The 22,728-nt window shown below is 44.2% G+C and overlaps 1 protein-coding gene across 1 annotated transcript in view; it reads left to right on the forward strand.

Annotated features, from left to right (window-relative positions):
* The window catches only part of ADGRD2 (adhesion G protein-coupled receptor D2), a 142,481-nt gene that overhangs the window by 116,586 nt on the left and 3,167 nt on the right, over positions 1–22,728 (forward strand). Inside the window, 1 exon segment of the mRNA XM_075579485.1 lies at positions 19,413–19,443. Coding sequence (XP_075435600.1) covers positions 19,413–19,443 — 31 coding nt within the window.

The raw sequence follows: 22,728 nt of genomic DNA on the forward strand, positions 1-22,728 counted from the left end.
TGCCCACGGAGGACAAGGACAGTGATGAGGACGGCCTTCATCCTGGCAGAGGTAAGTGCCAGTTTAATTTACTTTAAGCTGCTGATTTATGTTTTATTTTAAATGGGCAAATGCACTATTATCCATATCTGGATAATAGTAATTTTGCCCCTTACTGTATGTATGTATTGGGGGGGGGGGGGTATTTCACCCCGCATTTCATGGGGGGTGTATTTATTTTAATATATTGCATTATTATTTTTTTATGCACAGGATTGATACCGCATGCCAGCGGGGACCCCAGGACACCTGCGGGGACAAATCGAGGACCCCCAGACACACTCAGGGACCACCTGGAGGCCCCTGAACACCTGCAGGAACCACCCGAGGACCTCCGTGGGGCCCCAGGACACCCGCGGGGAAAAAACTGAGTACCCCAGGACACACGCAGGGACCACCTGGAGGCCCCAGACACCCATGGGAACCACCCGATGACCCCCGGACACACGCGACCATCTGGAGGCCCCTAGACACGCATGGGAACCACCTGGGGACCCCCAGACACACGCGAGGACCCCTGTGGGGCCCCTGGAAACCAGCGGGGACCACCCGAGGACCCCCAGACACCCGCAGGGGCCACCTGTTGACTCCTGTGGGACCCCTGGACACCGGCGGGGATCACTCTAGGACCCCCGTAGAGACTCCGGACACCCGCAGGAACCACCAGGGACCCCTAGACACCAGAGGGGACCACCTGAGGACCCCTGTTGGGCCCCCGGACCCGGTGTATTTATTTGAATGTATTGCATTTTTTTTTATGCACAGGATTGATACCGCAGGCCAGCAGGGACCCCCGGGCAACCACCTGGAGGCCCCCGGACACCCGCGGGAACCAGCAGGGACCCCCGGGCAACCACCTGGAGGCCCCCGGACACCCGCGGGAACCAGCAGGGACCCCCGGGCAACCACCTGAGCACCCCCAGACACCCAAGGACCCAGGTGGGGCCTCCGGACACCCGCGGGAACCACCTGAGCACCCCCAGACACCCAAGGACCCAGGTGGGGCCTCCGGACACCCGCTGGGACCACCTGGAGGCCCCAAGACACGTGTGGGAACCAGCCGAGGACCCCCAGACACCCGCGGGGACCACCCGAGGACCCCCGCCGGCCTCTGGTATTAATCCTGTGCAGAAAAAATAAAAAATGTTTCTATTTGGGGGCACAGGGGGTGGGTGGGTTGTGTATTGGTGGGTAGTACATATTGTAATGTTTATTGGGGGTAGAGGGAGTGAGTGAAGAGCCAAGTACCACCTTCACTCACCCCCTCTGCCCAACAATAAACCTGCTATTGTGCCTTAACCCCTTCATTGCCTTAGCAGCTAGCCGCTAAGGTAATGAAGCTGCTTACATTTTATTTTTATTTATAGTGTGCGTTAGCAGGGGGGTTTCCTGAGCTGAACAACGTTGATTTCAGCCTCGGGGACCCCCTACTTCCCGAGTTACAGGCCCCGGTATGGGGTGCCGGTATCCCCGCCGTGTTAAAATTCACATGGGATCTAAACAAAGCAGACGGATACCGGCACCGGGCCTGTGTCTCGGGAAGTAGGGGGGCCCCGAGGCTGAAATCAACATTGTTCAGCTCAGGAGACCCCCTGCTCACGCACACTATGAATAAAAATAAAATGTAAGCAGCTTCATTACCTTAGCTGCTAGCTGCTAAAGTAAGGATTTTTTTGGGGGGAGGGGGGTTCTTCTGAGCTGAACAAAGTTGAATTCAGTTTCGGGGACCCCCTACTTCCCGAGATACAGGCCCCGTTATGGGGTGCCAGTATCCGCGGTCACGTGACCCACAGGATTTTAACATGGGGATACCGGCATCCCATAACGGGGCCTGTATCTTTGGAATTAGGGGGTCCACGGACCTGAAATCAATGCAGTTCAGCTCCGGAGACTCCCTGCTACATTACTGTAATGTTCAAATTAAATAAAACCCTCGCGATCGCCTGTTAGAGGCGCGCAGGTTGAGTGACTGATTCGGGGTATCTCTATTGTGCGTGTCTTACAAGTAGACCCCGGAAGGATTCACATAGCAGGGATCCTTGCTGTGTTAATCCGATGGGCCATTATGTCTGAAGCGGCCTATAGTGCGTGATTCAACAAGGTAAATGATCGGATAACGGCCGCTGCATCTGTACAATGCATGAACGCAGCTCTGAATAGTCAGACTTTCCCACGGGTCTGTAGCAGAATATCCAAGGTGCATTAGGGCACAGACAATCTCAGGGTATAGAAACAAAAACAGAAAGAAAAAGAGAAACAATAGTACACAAAATCTCACCACAGAATGTAGATGTAAGTCAAACATTTTCATGGGTTGAGACCATCCCTTGGGAGAACATTGATAACACCACAACTGCACTGATTGGAGGCTCGGGGCATCCCAATGGTGACACCATGACTGCACTGATCGGAGGCTCGGGCATCCCAACGCTGACACCACTACTGCACTGATCGGAGGCTCGGGCATCCCAACGCTGACACCACGACTGCACTGATCGGAGGCTCGAGGCATCTTAATTCTAACAACACGACTACACTGATTGGAGGCTCCGCATCCCAACTCTGACCCACGACTTTACTGAGCGGAGGATCAGGGCATCCCAATGCAGACACCACAACTGCACTGATCGTAGGCTCAGGGCATCCCAATGCTGAAACCATGACTGCACTGGTCGGAGTCTCGGGTGCATCCCAACACTGACACCACGACTGCACTGATCGGAGGCTCGGGCATCCCAAATCTGACACCACAACTGCAGTGATTAGATGCTTGGCATCCCAACTCTGACCCATGGCTTTACTGAGGGGGGCTTGGGGCATCCCTACACTGACACACAACTGCACTAATCGGAGGCTCATAGCATACCAATGCTGAAACCATGACTGCACTGATCGGAGGCTCGTGGCAACCCAACACTAACACCACGACTGCACTGATCGGAGGCTTGGGGCATCCCAACACTAACACCACGACTGCACTGATCGGAGGCTTGGGGCATCCCAACACTAACACCACGACTGCACTGATCGGAGGCTTGGGGCATCCCAACACTAACACCACAACTGCAGTGATCGGTGGCTCGGGGCATCCCAATTCTGACACCACAACTGCAGTGATCAGATGCTTGGGCATCCCAACTCTGACCCATGACTTTACTGAGAGGAAGCTTGGGGCATCCCAACGCTGACATACAACCGCAGTAATTAGATGCTCGGCATCCCAACTCTTACCCATGGCTTTACTGAGAGGGGGCTTGGGGCATCCCTACACTGACACACAACTGCACTGATCGGAGGCTCAGGGCATCCCAACGCTGACACCACGACTGCACTGATCAAAGGCTCGGGGCATCGCAACGCTGACACCACAACTGCACTGATCGGAGGCTCAGGGCATCCCAACGCTGACACCACAACTGCACTGATCGGTGGCTCGGGGCATTGCAACACTGATACCACGACTGCACTGATCGGTGGCTCGGGGCATCCCAACGCCTTTAACGTTTGTTTGTGTGTGTGTGTTACGTGAGTTTGAAACCTTATACGTTAAGTAAAGACTGTTGTATACTATGGCTCTTGTTCTCTTCTGATTTATTAAGCAATTACAGAGGGCATACTTGAAACTGCAGACAAGGCAAGGTCTCCACCCTAGAAAACGTTTGACTTACATCTACATTTGTCAGTGAGCTGGAAATACGTTTGAGCACAACTATGTGTTGAGACGATTTGCACAATTATTTTTCTTTTTTCCTTTCTATACCCCCGAGATTCTCCCCGCTCTGATTCACCTTGGATCCCCTCTTTCCGTCATTGTTTTCAGAGACTTTAAGCACAGAGCGGTTCTGAATCTGAACTGATAATTTTTTTTTGCGAATGAAAAGAGTGTAACCTGGATGAAAAGATGAAGCCTTGAAAATATCAATAGCAGTTTTGTGCAGAATCAGAAATGAGAGGAGCATTCAGCCAACGCGGTTGATTGTAATCACTACCTTTTCATTTCACTTCAGAATCATTTTTAAAAGGCAGAATAACTGGGGTTTATTCATTCAACTGCTGGTTAGCATTTGCTTAAACATATAACAATACACACCCATTAGATATACATTTTATAAACAGAATATTGTATATAACATCTTACAACCTTGTGCAGATCCAATATCAGTTGGAAAACCCAGTTTGTGATTTGTGGTGAATAACTTTTATTGAGTCTCTCTCTCTCTCTCTCTCTTTCTTCTCTCTCTCTCTCTCTTTCTTTCTCTCTCTCTCTCTTTCTCATGGCCATGGCCATTGAGAAAGCGATACAATTTTTTCTGTGTAATAATACTTTGGGTGGTCTATTTTCCACATAAACATACAGAAAGTCAGGAATGCCATCCCTTTAAGGCCAAACAGACACATTTCATGGGGGGTTGGGGCGTTCAGAGACAACTGCTCAGGATATCCAAAGCTGCATCCTAAAATTAGGGAACGAGGCAACTCCCGACCTTTACTTTTATTGGGGTCGTAACATATTGGAGCGTACACCCATGCACACATAATACCCGTACCTTCTCACCATGGCGTAAGTGGAGAGGCTTAATCGGCTTCCCTGGTATTAAGTCACTCCCTCAGTCTACCAGTTCCAATGTTGGTTTGCCATTTAGTACCAAAATAAAGAAAAACCTGGCGCCAAATAGTCAGTGGAATGTCCTGTACTCCTCAAGGGATCCGCACACTTGCTCGACAGACCATGCAAAGAAAAGAACACAAACAAACAAAAATCATAGCGCAACACTGTAGGGTAAGCAGTACTGCACTAATACACACAAACAGTTAAGAATCCTAGCGACTATTAAAATAATTATTTATTAAAAAGAACTATGCCAAGACCGACAATGGCAAATACAAGGAACCGCAGGTCATCCGGAGCACAAAAATTGGAGCCCTACTTACATACAGCAAGGTTTAAACTCGCATGGTAGGAACAAGTCCTAGGTAGAGATGATCTCCCTGGCGGGTGATGCCTCTGCTCCACTGCGGCTCAGACACCAGTCAGTCCTTACGATGGTAACCGGAACAGCTCCGGCCGTGGGGGCTGGTGTGCGGGGTCCACAGCTCTGCACCGCGTGTAGACACACGCCTCACTTCCTCCTACGGAGCAACAGGAAGTCTCTGCGCGCCCGCGCGCGATAGTGCCCGTTGCCTTAAAGGAACAGCTGGCAGGCTGAAGGGAAAGTTGGGCTCCAAGGCCAAATGTCCTAAAACGTCCAAAGTCAGTCAAATAGTGGCTGTGCCACTAGCCCTACGCGTTTCGTAGATGTCACTCTACTTCCTCAGGGGCTGAAAACAATGATACTTGGTGACACATAGATATACCCTAGCCAATTAAAATTAATTGATCGTTTATAATTAAAACAGCCTGTATGTCATTAGTACCAAATCACTATATGGACTCTTAGACATACATGACATCAAACACATAAAAAACACATAAAAAACACATAGAAACAACAGTACCAGCATATGTCAAAACATGTATATACCCTAATGTCATATGCATATTAAGTAAACCAACAGAGGTATGAAGATATTCAAACTCTCCCCTTGGGTATAGTTAATTGCTACACAAACTCCTTTTGCTTTTAATTTAACAGGTTCTGCACTAGTCACTGACACAAAAGTTGACTCTCTCCTCACTTTTATCACTAGACCAATCTATTTCCCTAGAAAAGAACCCAATTCAAAATCTATGTTAAGACCATTGGGGGACAGGGTCTTCAGTTCAAAGATCCAAAAGGCCTCACGTCTGTTTATATGTTTAATAGTGTCCCCACCTCTCCAATCTGGAGTGCATAACTCAATGGGTTGACAGACCAGGCCCTTTGGGTCTCTGCCGTGATGCAACAGAAAATGGTGGGACACACTGTGCGTTGTTAGACCTTTCTTTATATTATAGACGTGTTCATAAATACGTCTTTGAAAGGTTCTACCAGTGCGTCCCACATATTGCAAGCCGCATGGGCATTGCAATACATAAATTACAAATTGCGATTTGCATGTGATGTGCGACATAATCTTGTATATTTTATCAGTAACATTAGATCTAAACTCAATGTTACACCTACTGTATTTACATGCTATGCACTTTTTGCATGGTTTGAACCCATTAGGACCCTTGGTGGTTATCATTTTATCCTTCCCTTGATGTAACGGACAACTGGGTGCCAATTTATTTTTGAAATTATTTGCTTTTTTAAAAATAATGGAAGGTCTCGGAGTTAGTACCTGTGAAAGTGTAGCGTCCTGTAGCAAAATTGGCCAGTGCTTGGCAAAGATGTTTCTTATTCTTGGGGCCATAGCGTTATACTGGGTAATGAAAGAGATGTTATTCCTTCCTTGATCTAACCCTTTCTCTTTATATTGAAGGAGCTTATTCCTGTCCATATCTTGGACCAGGGATATTGTGCTCTCAAGTTCTTCAATAGGGTAATTCCTTTCAAGAAATTTTTCTTTAAGTTCATCCGCCTGTACCGCAAATGATTCCAAATTTGAGCAATTACGCCTCAGCCGGATGAACTGCCCTTTGGGGATGTTCTTAATCCATTGCGGATTATGGTGACTGTTGGCCATGACATAATTGTTGGCCTGTACGGGTTTAAAATATGTTTGAGTGTGTATTTGATCATCGGTGATGTTGATATTGAGATCTAAGAAATTAATAGTGTTCCTATCATACTGGCAAACAAATCTCAAATTTCTTTCGTTCGCATTAAGGTATAAAATAAATTCGTCTAATAACTCCAAATCCCCATCCCAAATAAAAATAACGTCATCAATGTAGCGCCGCCAGAGCACGAGGTTGGCACCAAATGGGCAATTATTCCAAATAACCTCCTTCTCCCATTGCCCCATAAAGATGTTCGCATAACTTGGTGCAAACCTCGTGCCCATAGCGGTGCCACATATCTGCAAATAATACTGTAAATTAAAACAAAAATAATTGTGGGTAAGTATAAACTTAATCCCATCCATCAGAAAGGCCTTAAGTGCTGTGGACATAGTACTATCCTCTTGAAAGGCTGCTTTTATAGCCTCACATCCCAAATGGTGGTCTATAATGGTATAGAGGGATGTGACATCTCCTGTTACCCATACATAGCTGGATTTCCAATCAATCTCACGCAGGACATGCAAAACTTGTGTGGTGTCTTTTAAATGTGATTTTAATTTGACTACAAGTGGCTGTAAATAATAATCAATAAATTGTGATAAATTTGATGTGAGTGATTGAATTCCAGAAATAATAGGTCGACCTGGCGGGTGGTGGAGGTCCTTGTGAATTTTGGGAATAAAATAAAACATTGGTATTCGTGGGTGCAAATTATTTAAAAAGTCATATTCATCCTGCGTGATAGCTTGACTGGTCAAACCTCTATCTAAAAGGGCAACAAAAAGAATTATCATTCCAATTCCAATAAGAATAAATACAGGAATAAGAAGGCATATCATGATAAAGCCTTTGTTAATAGCCCCAGTAATCATACCTCTACTATCAGCAAGCCGAATCCCCCCCAACCCAAACCCACACTACCCATTCACAATACTCAGCAGTTTATTCTACAACGTAAGCCTAATCCCATCACTAAGAATGCACCCAATGCAGTAATCCAACAGGCACCTATCCCTACTCACAATCAATTTGAAATTTTATCCATGGATGAGACTGTGGTAGAGGCAGAAGAAAGCATATATCAGCATCTCCCCCCCCTAAGCAGTAAGCAAGCTTTCTCTTTTTTAGAGTGGAGGAAGGAGAGGGAGCATGTATTTCCGGAAGTAAAGGTCACCAAAGTTACAAAACCCCCTTTAGATTCTCTGCTTCATACTCACAAAAAAAGAAAAAACGAGTCAGAGGGAGAAGAGGAGGTAGGAACAAAAGAAGTAACTTAAAATCTGGTAACAGAGATAGCTGTAAAAATATTTTTAACATAAGCAAGTATCCTCTGAATGATACTGAAAAGATAGTCTTGGGCAAGGGACTCACATTCGCACCTGTGTGTGGGCCCAACAGCTTCAATCTGTTTATTGATGTGCAAAAATTTGCTAGAAAACTAGCTCTAAAGAAATATTTTGCTAAAGATGCCATCAGTAACCAGATTGAATTAGGGAGTATGAGCAATATATGCAGCACTGCTCCCTTTAGGAAACAATCCACTTTCAACCCCAAGTTTGTCCAGGGTCACTTTGTCAACACGTTTGTTGAAATGGTTTCCAGAGATTTGGAACAGTCGAGTCGCACTTTCAAGATTAAAAAAGATAACCTCAATCTGGAAGAAAAGCTGGCAGTAAAATCACTAGCCAGCAACGAGTCGATTGTAATCAAACCAGCTGACAAGGGGGGGGGAGTGGTAGTGATGGACAGTACCTACTACGTCCAAGAATCATCAAGATTGCTTGGTGACACTGCCACTTACCTCCCCCTTGACAATGACCCTACGGACATCTATCATTCAGAGCTTGTTGCCCTTTTAGATAGAGGTTTGACCAGTCAAGCTATCACGCAGGATGAATATGACTTTTTAAATAATTTGCACCCACGAATACCAATGTTTTATTTTATTCCCAAAATTCACAAGGACCTCCACCACCCGCCAGGTCGACCTATTATTTCTGGAATTCAATCACTCACATCAAATTTATCACAATTTATTGATTATTATTTACAGCCACTTGTAGTCAAATTAAAATCACATTTAAAAGACACCACACAAGTTTTGCATGTCCTGCGTGAGATTGATTGGAAATCCAGCTATGTATGGGTAACAGGAGATGTCACATCCCTCTATACCATTATAGACCACCATTTGGGATGTGAGGCTATAAAAGCAGCCTTTCAAGAGGATAGTACTATGTCCACAGCACTTAAGGCCTTTCTGATGGATGGGATTAAGTTTATACTTACCCACAATTATTTTTGTTTTAATTTACAGTATTATTTGCAGATATGTGGCACCGCTATGGGCACGAGGTTTGCACCAAGTTATGCGAACATCTTTATGGGGCAATGGGAGAAGGAGGTTATTTGGAATAATTGCCCATTTGGTGCCAACCTCGTGCTCTGGCGGCGCTACATTGATGACGTTATTTTTATTTGGGATGGGGATTTGGAGTTATTAGACGAATTTATTTTATACCTTAATGCGAACGAAAGAAATTTGAGATTTGTTTGCCAGTATGATAGGAACACTATTAATTTCTTAGATCTCAATATCAACATCACCGATGATCAAATACACACTCAAACATATTTTAAACCCGTACAGGCCAACAATTATGTCATGGCCAACAGTCACCATAATCCGCAATGGATTAAGAACATCCCCAAAGGGCAGTTCATCCGGCTGAGGCGTAATTGCTCAAATTTGGAATCATTTGCGGTACAGGCGGATGAACTTAAAGAAAAATTTCTTGAAAGGAATTACCCTATTGAAGAACTTGAGAGCACAATATCCCTGGTCCAAGATATGGACAGGAATAAGCTCCTTCAATATAAAGAGAAAGGGTTAGATCAAGGAAGGAATAACATCTCTTTCATTACCCAGTATAACGCTATGGCCCCAAGAATAAGAAACATCTTTGCCAAGCACTGGCCAATTTTGCTACAGGACGCTACACTTTCACAGGTACTAACTCCGAGACCTTCCATTATTTTTAAAAAAGCAAATAATTTCAAAAATAAATTGGCACCCAGTTGTCCGTTACATCAAGGGAAGGATAAAATGATAACCACCAAGGGTCCTAATGGGTTCAAACCATGCAAAAAGTGCATAGCATGTAAATACAGTAGGTGTAACATTGAGTTTAGATCTAATGTTACTGATAAAATATACAAGATTATGTCGCACATCACATGCAAATCGCAATTTGTAATTTATGTATTGCAATGCCCATGCGGCTTGCAATATGTGGGACGCACTGGTAGAACCTTTCAAAGACGTATTTATGAACACGTCTATAATATAAAGAAAGGTCTAACAACGCACAGTGTGTCCCACCATTTTCTGTTGCATCACGGCAGAGACCCAAAGGGCCTGGTCTGTCAACCCATTGAGTTATGCACTCCAGATTGGAGAGGTGGGGACACTATTAAACATATAAACAGACGTGAGGCCTTTTGGATCTTTGAACTGAAGACCCTGTCCCCCAATGGTCTTAACATAGATTTTGAATTGGGTTCTTTTCTAGGGAAATAGATTGGTCTAGTGATAAAAGTGAGGAGAGAGTCAACTTTTGTGTCAGTGACTAGTGCAGAACCTGTTAAATTAAAAGCAAAAGGAGTTTGTGTAGCAATTAACTATACCCAAGGGGAGAGTTTGAATATCTTCATACCTCTGTTGGTTTACTTAATATGCATATGACATTAGGGTATATACATGTTTTGACATATGCTGGTACTGTTGTTTCTATGTGTTTTTTATGTGTTTTTTATGTGTTTGATGTCATGTATGTCTAAGAGTCCATGTAGTGATTTGGTACTAATGACATACAGGCTGTTTTAATTATAAACGATCAATTAATTTTAATTGGCTAGGGTATATCTATGTGTCACCAAGTATCATTGTTTTCAGCCCCTGAGGAAGTAGAGTGACATCTACGAAACGCGTAGGGCTAGTGGCACAGCCACTATTTGACTGACTTTGGACGTTTAAGGACATTTGGCCTTGGAGCCCAACTTTCCCTTCAGCCTGCCAGCTGTTCCTTTAAGGCAACGGGCACTATCGCGCGCGGGCGCGCAGAGACTTCCTGTTGCTCCGTAGGAGGAAGTGAGGCGTGTGTCTACACGCGGTGCAGAGCTGTGGACCCCGCACACCAGCCCCCACGGCCGGAGCTGTTCCGGTTACCATCGTAAGGACTGACTGGTGTCTGAGCCGCAGTGGAGCAGAGGCATCACCCGCCAGGGAGATCATCTCTACCTAGGACTTGTTCCTACCATGCGAGTTTAAACCTTGCTGTATGTAAGTAGGGCTCCAATTTTTGTGCTCCGGATGACCTGCGGTTCCTTGTATTTGCCATTGTCGGTCTTGGCATAGTTATTTTTAATAAATAATTATTTTAATAGTCGCTAGGATTCTTAACTGTTTGTGTGTATTAGTGCAGTACTGCTTACCCTACAGTGTTGCGCTATGATTTTTGTTTGTTTGTGTTCTTTTCTTTGCATGGTCTGTCGAGCAAGTGTGCGGATCCCTTGAGGAGTACAGGACATTCCACTGACTATTTGGCGCCAGGTTTTTCTTTATTTTGGTTTATTCTGTTAGTACTGGCAGTATCACCGGGCAGCCATCCTTTATTATAAGTTTTTTAATATCACACTGTGTATTACACTTTAGCGCTAGTTCACATTTTTTTCTTCACCATTTTTGCCATTTAGTACCACCGATGTGTGGAAAATACGGGTATTTTATCCGTACGAGTCAGAGGCAACACCACAAAAATTTGTCTCAACAGAACCATACCCACATTCCAGTGATTCATGCAGATTAGGACTGTTGGCCCTAATATGTTCCCCCTTCCCCACACTCAAAATACAAGTGGACTGGTCCCATGTCGAAACCCCCTCCGAGTCTTAGGGTTTCTGTCCTTACACAGGCCTTCTTTAGTTCCCTCTAACCGTGCTCCCGGCCATTGGTCTTTGTTCCAGTGTTGGCTTTTTAAGTTCGAGGTGGACCGCAGGTTTTGATTTACGTGAGGGTGTGGGGAGCATGATAACTCTCGGGTAGCCAAAAAACATTCCACTGCACCTACCATTGTGCCTTAAGTGATGGGATCTTATTGTCCAACCCACTGTCGTAGGTCCTGCTGCAGAGCGTGAATGAAGCGATCCAACACTAACATCTCAATGATCTGGCTTCAACCATGGTCCCGCCACTGGATCAATTCGCACAACTGGGATTTAGGGGCTTTGTGGTCCTGGTATCTCCATGTATGGAACCTTTGCTCACAGACTGTGGGAGTGACTCTAATCCTTGCCGGTTTTGAGACAGTCATAGTTGGCTGTGACTCCTTGGTCGAGATCACAACATGCTTTTTGAGCTTCCCCCAGTAGGAAGGGCGCTATAATCCCAGCCCATTGGGAGCAAACCCAATGTTTGCAGTTAGAGGTTCGCTTAAAGAACAGGAGGCATCCCTCAACGTCATCCTGTGGCGTCATCTTCTCAAGGTATTGGCTCGCTCGGATAGGTCGTACTTCTGCAATACCGGTCGTGGCAATAGTAGCCTGGGCCAGGCATTGAATGAGTTCCCTTTCCGTCTCTGCGATAATCCTAAAATGGGTTGTGAATACCCAGATTGTCTCTGGGCTTTCAGCTCCCTTGGCGATTCTGTCAGCTACTTGACGGTTAGTTTCCTGCTGAGCAGCGGTGCTGTGAAAACGGGGCCTTAACTACATAGTCCATACTGATAGTAACACACCGCACAGAATCTACCAGTCGCAATTGGCAGCTCTGTCCCTTTTACAGCTGCATTCATTCGGAACCCTTTCAGTCTACATCTGTGTCGCCCCAAAGGTGGACAGCCTTTGGCGCAGGCGAAGGGCAGCAAAGGGTGTGAGCTGTTTGTTGGTGTTAAAATTGCTGTATTTCAATCTGAAACTCTCCAGCCCTTTTATCCCCTGCACCCACTCTTACTGTCCATGAAATGTCTGTGAAATAACTGTATAACCGCTGTTTTTTTAATGTAAACATATATTGTTATAACTCAGTTCCAGGGGCATACTTGAAAACGAGAGGTAACAGTATTACTTCCTGGTAACATATTTTTATAAATATAAATAAAATAAAAACAAGGTGTTCAGTACTCCCGCCCTAACACCACTTGGGACAGTGAGTAGGCGACACAATTCTTTCAGTGTAACAATACTTTAGGTGGCTTATTTTCCACATAAACATACACAAAGTTAGGAACGCTGTCCCTTTATGGCAAAACAAACCATAAACATAACAGCCTACTCCGCGTTAGGGAGACTAACTAAACAAAATGCCAGGTCTGACAGGTTAGCTAGGCTAGTTTCCAGTCCAAACACAATGTGGCAGTATGAGCAAGAGCCTTACTTTGGAGCTCTATTTCTTCAGGTACAAAGTGAGCAGCGAGGTGCCTGCCTCAGGTTTCTTCTGCTCTGTCTCCTCCGGAGAGAGACTGTCTGTAAATGCTGTCCCTCGTCCCATTTAGAGCAGCTCAGTCTGGTGTAATTAGGTGCACCTGTAGATGGCTTTGCTAGGGGACTTAACCTCCTACATGCTGGAAAGCCTGCATGCTGCAACCTCCTGCTAACATACACACAGTCTATTGCTCTGTCAGAGTATGTTGTATATCACAGGTACGCAATCTTTTTTCCCCCCTCTCCACCCCACCCCCCGCCTGCTCTCCTCCCCTGCTCGCGCCCCCCCCCCCTCCCGTTTGGCTCTGGCATCATGGCAACACAATGTCACATGACCCCACGGCATCATTTGACGCAGGGTTACCATGACGATGCGTCGCTGGAAGCCAAGGTAAGTTAGTTACAGAAGCCTTTCACGGTCCCCCCGGCATTTAATTTAAATGCCTTTGGGGGAGAACCCGGGACCTCTGCAACTGCTGCAACCCCACCCCCCACCCCCCTAAAAAAAACCACCCCCCCCAACCCCCCCCCCCCCCCCCAGTTTGCGGACCCCTGCTGTATATAAACACCCTCAGAGATGTAGCACGCTTTGTTTTACCTGGTGATAATATAATGTATATAATCGCATAATAACCCAGATTATCAGAGTTTGCATAGGATTTAATGGCGGTGATAACGCAGAATATCCTACCATAGTGCACAAGCGGGGGAAATCACCCTGGCTATACACACCGTTCAGGAAAAAAGGGCCCCTTTCTTTTATCATCACATTTGATGTATTTCTCACTCAATCCCCATGAAAATGTGCACAATTGTAAGTATGTTATGTCGATTACATTGTGCTTGCTATAAAGTGCTAGATAATCAACTGATGTTAACTAAATTGATGTCACTGTATTATGTCAACAAGTCCCAGGTACACTGCGGGAGGTACGTGTTCATTAAATGAGAAATAGTAGTGTTTCCTTCGTAAATTCGTAAATGTGTTACACTGTTATAATTTAATCCGAGACACGAAGATTGCTATAAAGTGTTCAAAATGTCGTCCTCCTCCTGCTGCTGAAACACGCGCGCGAATACTAAAACGCCGCTGTCTGATTGAATCACCGATAACGCGCTGATCCAGCTGCTCCCACTCCTTAGTGATACCTTGTTTCATAAATTCGTCTTTTCAGTCCCCGCGACCGTCCTTTATTAGGGAACATTTTATGGACATGTTTTGGACAATAATTCTCGCTCTGGGGCCGATGCAGTAACTTGCGAGAAGGCTGAATTTGCCTGTTTTATTGCGAGATTGGCATGTAGTATGCAGTTGATGGCGGTATGTGTGCGAGTTACCTGAAAAACGGCATATGCAATTGTTGCCGGAAATCAAGCGCTGGCGGGGTGGCGAGAATGGCTATTTCGCCATATTAAGCAGCACGCAGAATGCAGTAGATGCCGAGTAAGATCTCGGGGGTGCGCGGGAGAAACTCCTTGCGAGAAAAGCGCCAAAAAGCTGCGGCACCAACAAGCAGGCGAGAGCCGAACATTTCAGCTGCTAGTGACATTGTTGTGTCATTGTACTGTTGCTGCTGGCAGCGCAGCTTCAATTGTATTACATGTCATTCAGAACCTGTTACATGTGTTGTTTATAATAAAATACATTATTAATGTTAGCCAAAGGTGTCTGTCTTGTGAATGACAAGAAGCAGGTATGTTCCTAAAACTATCTATTGAGGGACAGCGCTGTGAAAGCCTTGCTAATGTCACTAGCAGCAAGAAACACACTGCTGTGAGTAACAGAATGTAAGGTCAAACTATCATGAGGTGATTTTTTCATGTTCAAAAGTTGCCGCCAAATTCTTCTTCAATACAGATGCATGAAGTGATTCCCCTCTTGCTGCATGCACGGGTTACAGTACACACAGCAACTCACTGAAATGTACTGTAAGCTTTGCAACAGAGTCCAACACACAGACACAAATGTACATGAAATGTCACAAGACACATGCACACATGTATCACCTCTTCACGTGTCAAAGAACAGAAGACACAAATGTAGCACTGCACCAGGTATGTTTCTAAAAGTATCTAATTAGGGACAGCAGTAAAAGGTTTGCTAATGTCAGTAACAGCAAGACAGTCACTACCGTGAGTAACTGAATGCTTTAAGCAAGAAGGAGGTTTTTTTTATTTATGTGCAGAGGTTGACGCCACATTCAAGTGAAATACGGATACATGCCGTCATCCGCCACTGACTGCAGGAACTCGCAACATGTGCAACTCACCATTGTATCTCACAATCGCTATTTACTGCATTTAGCGGCAAATTCCCGCCAAACACAGGAGATTTAAGCGCGCTGCCGACACACACATATCGCAAGTTACTGCATCGGCCCCTCTGTCTCACGCACTTTAACGCGCTTACCTTCTGCGCTAAACACCATTTTGTAACAATGCGCTTGATGATGTCATCACGCCACCTCCCATTCCAAAGAATTATTTTTTTCGATTTAGAAAATCATTCTTAAATGTAACAATCTCCTGTGACAGACCTAGAATTGCTCAAATGTTCATGAAAATGTGATTTTTCTGCAAGATATGACGAAAAAGAAAAGGGGTCCAGTTTTCTTCTGAACACCATGTATATTAGTATAGTTGGCGGTGAGAGTTCTTACAGTTCTTACAGTTAAACAATCTGTGTTTCCAATATTATTTTTCTTTCCATAACAAACAGAAACACTTAAGCTTTCACAAAGCTAAATACTCCAGAATGTATAAATGTGCAGCGGTTCTCACATGTACTGGACAAATGTAAAAAAAAAGATTTCGTACACAACCAACAACATCTGGTGTTATCTTTAATTGCAAGAACTCCCACCGCCGGCTTTGATAAGCACTCTCCGAGAAGCTTCTAATAACTTTCAGCTGCACGGATGCAACTCTGTTTTATTCATATAGCGCCAACAACGGACAGACATTCTATATCAGAAATGATCCAGGGATGTAAAGTACAGTACAAGTGTGTGTGTGTGTGTGTATGTATATATATGTGTATGTATATATATATATATATGTGTATATATATATATATATATATATGTGTATGTATATATATATATATATATATGTATATATATATATGTATATATATATATATAAATATATATATATATATATATGTAATGCAATGAACATAGATATTATGTAGATAAATTGTAGCACTAGCAGAAAGTCAATAGATATACAGTACAGGAACAATCAAAGTCTTGAAAAAGCTGTTTGAAAGGGAAAAAGGTGAAAACTGCAAGGAAAGTTCCAATATAATTGAGCTATGGGGTATACAATGTCTTGTAGTATGGTTCAGAGTTTTAGAACTTTTAAGAACTTTTTGCTAGTGCTACAATTTATCTACATAATATCTATGTTCATTGCATTACATATTGGTGTGGCAATTGATAACACTGTTGCAATGTGGATGTTTTTTAGATAGTCATTTAGAGATCTATTATATTGATATTATTTCTACATTTGCGCCGGGTGCATTGTATAATATATATATGTATGTGTATATATATATATATATATTACATATATATATATTACATATGATGTATAGCGCGTCTAATAGGTTATATGTAAAGGATCCTTGACCCATAAGAGACAACGTTGACATGACCACCGGCCCCCCAGACCCCTCCCCACCACACATTCTCCTCTTTCCCATTCCTGGTGGGGGATGTGGTATAGAGAGATAAGGGATGAGTGGGGGTGGTTGGGGCTGGGTGTGGAGAGCTCCCGCCAGAGACCTTAAAAGGGAGAGGGCCTCCTCTTTTCCCACACCCAGGAGATCGAGCCCACCCTCCCTCGCCTCATTTTCAAAATGTTAGTGTTGTGGAGCTGTTACTGTTCCATGTTTTATGAGGTTGTTTTGATAATGTATATACAAAAAATGAATGGAAAATAATAATAAGGAAGAAGAAAAAGAAGGCTATTCAAAAACAAACAAAAAGATCCATTTGGTATAGTGGTTCAGTTCTATACATCGGCGCAGCTTTGGGGAATGTTTGGGTGGTGATTCTCTGCCAGCAGGGGGCGCTGATTAATGTTTCACCTGAGACTTGGTCTAAACTGGGAAGGGAAACCGTATCTGCTCTGCCGTAGGTACTGGTGGCTTACCCTTGGCGGTATTTGGGTGTTGCATGGGTCAGTGTACTTGGTGGCACCTGGCGGTGGAGGCTGACCATTGGAGGGCAACATGGGGATGGATATCTGCTTAAGGGGACACTGGCAGGGTGGAGCACCATGGGGTCGGATATCTGGTTAAGGGAACACTGGCAGGGTGGGGCGCCATGGGGACGGATATGTGCTTAAGGGTACACTGGCAGGGTGGGGTGCCATGGGGCCGGATATCTGCTTAAGGGAACACTGGCAGGGTGGGGCGCCATGGGGCCGGATATCTGCTTAAGGGAACACTGGCATGGTGGGGGCATGGGGACGGATATCTGCTTAAGGACACACTGGCAGGGTGGGGCGCCATGGGGCCGAATATCTGCTTAAGGACACGCTAGCAGGGTGGGGGCATGGGGACGGATATCTGCTTAAGGGAACACTGGCAGGGTGGGGCATGGGGACGGATATCTGCTTAAGGACACACTGGCAGGGTGGAGCGCCATGGGGACGGATATCTGCTTAAGGACACACTGGCAGGGTGGGGGCATGGGGACGGATATCTGCTTAAGGGAACACTGGCAGGGTGGGGGCATGGGGACGGATATCTGCTTAAGGGAACACTGGCAGGGTGGGGGCATGGGGACGGATATCTGCTTAAGGACACACTGGCAGGGTGGGGGCATGGGGACGGATATCTGCTTAAGGACACACTGTCAGGGTAGGGCGCATGGGGACAGATATCTGCTTAAGGGAACACTGGCAGGGTGGGGGCATGGGGACGGATATCTGCTTAAGGGAACACTGGCAGGGTGGGGGCATGGGGATGGATATCTGCTTAAGGGAACACTGGCAGGGTGGGGCGCCATGGGGCCGGATATCTGCTTAAGGACACACTGGCAGGGTGGGGGCATGGGGACGGATATCTGCTTAAGGACACACTGGCAGGGTGGGGCGCCATGTGGCCGAATATCTGCTTAAGGGAACACTGGCAGGGTAGGGTGCCATGGGGACAGATATCTGCTTAAGGGAACACTGGCAGGGTGGGGCGCCATGGGGACTGATATCTGCTTAAGGGAACACTGGCAGGGTGGGGCGCCATGGGGACGGATATCTGCTTAAGGACACGCTGGCAGGGTGGGATGCCATGGGGACGGATATATGCTTCCTGGCTTCCATCTTGACTGGTAAGGGCAATGACTGGGCATAATCTTTAAAATGCTGGCCACATAGCCCCTACCATCACAGGTTATATTTACTAAATGATGCTTATGACCGCTTAGTTGATATTTCAGTTTTCGATGCTGCAGAAACTGAAAATATCAACTGCAAGTATAGCCAGGAGACCGAAGGAGCTGCCTTGTCATTAAAATACTGGCCTTTGAGTGGGAGCATAGTCTGATATCCAGAGCCAGGGACATGTAACCTTGGTGAAATCACATTATGTTCCTGTACTCCGGTTACTCCAGATTAGATTGCAAGCTTCTTGTATCATTGTACTAAGTGCAGCACTGTGTATATTTTGTCACACGGCAGTCTGAGCTGAAAGCCGTTTTCTTGCATTTTATTTTTTTAACTGGCATTAAGAGATCCCTTCTTACCTTTCCCAATGTTTCCAATGCCTATTTTTAAAAAAACCAATGCTCTGTTCAAGACATTAATGCATTTGAAATATTATGTGCTCGGGAGGTTAAAATGGAGCTCTCCCCAGAGCCATCTAAAGGTTCTCTAAATGCTAGAGATTAGGATTAGGAAAATCAAGATTTTTAACACTAGAAAAACACTTTTTTTGACGCAGTATTAGGTAAGAAATGTATATTTATCATTTTAGAAATGATTTATCCGCTATTAATTTCCACACCCACCCATCTTGCACAATTCAAATCTCTGAATGTACTTTCCATTGGTTTAACGATATGTGGTCCAGGACTAACGCGTTTCATGACACGCGGACTACAACACGCGTTTCACGATGTGGCTAGAACTACGCGTTTCACGACACATGGACTAGGACTAATGCATTTCATGACATGAGGACTAACGTGTTTCATGACACATGGACTAGGATTAATGTGTTTCTCATCTCTTCCAGGCTGTTGAACTCACTGCATTCAAAACATCAGGTATGTTTGCCCACATATATATATTACAATACATTTTCCCATATAATATGTTTCCTCCCATGCGTAGGTATGACTGGCTGCTATTCTATGGCACTTATATTAATCTATTGCTAAATACTCCTCTCCCTGTTCATTCTAACAAATAGCCACATGTAGAGACTGTAATTGTTATGCTACTAGCTGAAGGAGTTTGGTAACCGTAGTGTGATCATATTTAATGAGTTGCAGATGTAGCATATTGGTACTGTACCCAAGGAATAATGCAGAATATCACAGGGTTTCCGTAGGATTTAATGGCAGTGTTAATAAGAATAACTATTGCAGATAGCGCTTTTCTCCCAATGGGACGCAAAGCGCGTAACAATTACAGTACAGCGAGCGGTACGCAGCATGTAGGAATGTTACACAGTCCCTGCCCCCAGAGCTTACAAGCTATGGTTTTGGTGCCTGTGGCACGGGGGTGATTTGTCCAAGGTCACAAGGGGCCAACACCGGGAATTGAACCAGGCTCCACTCATTCACACTCAGTGTCATTGTTATCAGTCAGTGTCTTTACTCCCTGAGCCTTTACCCGCCGGGCCTTTACTCACCGGGCTTTTACTCGCCGAGCCTTTACTTGCCGGGCCTTTACCCACCGGTCCTCTAATCGCTGAGCCTTTATTCCCCGTGCCTTTACTCGCCGAGCCTTTACTCGCCAGGCATTTACTTGCCGAGCCTTTACTTGCCAGGCCTTTAGTCACCGAGCCTTTACTCGCGGGCCTTTACCCACCGGGCCTCTACTCGCTGGGCGTTTACTCCCCGGGCTTTTACTCGCCGGGCCTTTACTTGCCTGCCTTTACTCGATTGGCCTTTACTCGCCGGGCCTTTACCCGCAGGACCTTTACCCGGCGGGCCTTTACCCGGCGGGCCTTTACCCGGCGGGCCTTTAGTCACTCGGCCACCATTCTTTTGATGCAGAATATCCCAAAATAACTCACCAGAGGGGACAATTGTATTGTATTGCCAAATCTGCAACGCGGTACAATGGGGGTACAGAGTGATGTATATTACATTAACTGAATGACATACAAGTAAGGACAGACCATCACAATGTAATAACATGCAAGCAATATAATAACATGCAGAGCAATGTAATAACATGCAGAGCAATGTAATAACATGCAGAGCAATGTAATAACATGCAGAGCAATGTAATAACACGCAGACCAATGTAATATCATGCAGAGCAATATAATAACATGCAGAGCAATGTAATAACAAGCAGAGCCATATAATAACATGCAGAGCGATGTAATAACACGCAGAGCGATGTAATAGCACGCAGAGCGATGTAATAACACGCAGAGCGATATAACAACATGCAGGGAGACCTAATAACATGCAGAGAGATATAATAACACACAGAGCGATATAATAACACGCAGAGCGATGTAATAACACGCAGAGCGATATAACAACATGCAGGGAGACCTAATAACATGCAGAGAGATATAATAACACGCAGAGCGATATAATAACATGCAGAAACATATAATAACATGCAGAGAGATATAATAACATGCAGAGATATAATAACATGCAGAGCGATATATTATAACATGCAGAGATATAATAACACGCAGAGAGATATAATAACATGCAGAGAGATATAATAACATGCAGAGAGATATAATAACATGCAGAGAGATATAATAACATGCAGAGCGATATATAATAACATGCAGAGCGATATAATAACACGCAGAGAGATATAATAACGTGCAGAGAGATATAATAACACGCAGAGAAATATAATAACACGCAGAGAGATATAATAACACGCAGAGAGATATAATAACATGCAGAGATATAATAACATGCAGAGCAATATAATAACACGCAGAGACATATAATAACATGCAGAGAGATATAATAATATGCAGAGATATATAATAACACACAGAGAGATATAATAACACGCAGAGAGATATAATAACATGCAGAGAGATATAATAACATGCAGAGAGATATAATAACATGCAGAGAGATATAATAACATGCAGAGCGATATAATAACATGCAGAGCGATATAATAACATGCAGAGATATAATAACATGCAGAGCGATATAATAACATGCAGAGCAATATAATAACATGCAGAGACATATAATAACATGCAAAGCGATATAATAACACGCAGAGCGATATAATAATGTGCAGAGACATATAATAACATGCAGAGCGATATAATCACGTGCAGAGCGATATAATAACACGCAGAGAGATATAATAACACGCACAGACATATAATAACACGCAGAGACTTATAATAACACGCAGAGAGATATAATAACATGCAGAGAGATATAATAACATGCAGAGCGATATAATAACATGCAGAGCGATATAATAACATGCAGAGAGATATAATAACATGCAGAGATATAATAACATGCAAAGAGATATAATAACATGCAGAGAGATATAGTAACACACAGAGATATAATAACACGCAGAGCGATATAATAACATGCAGAGAGATATCACAACGTGCAGAGCAATATAATAACATGCAGAGAGATATAATAACATGCAGAGAGATATAATAACATGCAGAGAGATATAATAACATGCAGAGAGATATAGTAACACACAGAGATATAATAACACGCAGAGCGATATAATAACATGCAGAGAGATATAACAACGTGCAGAGCAATATAATAACATGCAGAGAGATATAATAACATGCAGAGAGATATAATAACATGCAGAGAGATATAATAACATGCAGAGAGATATACTGTAGTAACATGCAGAGAGATATAGTAACATGCAGAGCGGTATAATAACATGCAGAGCAATATAATAACGTACAGAGCGATATAATAACGTGCAGAGCGATATAATAACGTGCAGAGCGATATAATAACGTGCAGAGCGATATAATAACGTGCAGAGCGATATAATAACGTGCAGAGAGATATAATAACGCGCAGAGAGATATAATAACATGCAGAGCGATATAATAACGTGCAGAGCGATATAATAACGTGCAGAGAGATATAATAACATGCAGAGCGATATAATAACGTGCAGAGCGATATAATAACGTGCAGAGAGATATAATAACGTGCAGAGAGATATAATAACGTGCAGAGAGATAGAATAACGTGCAGAGAGATATAATAACGTGCAGAGAGATATAATAACACGCAGAGACATATAATAACACGCAGAGACATATAATAACATGCAGAGCGATATAATAACATGCAGAGAGATATAATAACATGCAGAGATAT

This window comes from Ascaphus truei, chromosome 21, assembly GCF_040206685.1.
Source record: "Ascaphus truei isolate aAscTru1 chromosome 21, aAscTru1.hap1, whole genome shotgun sequence".
Taxonomy (NCBI): domain Eukaryota; kingdom Metazoa; phylum Chordata; class Amphibia; order Anura; family Ascaphidae; genus Ascaphus; species Ascaphus truei.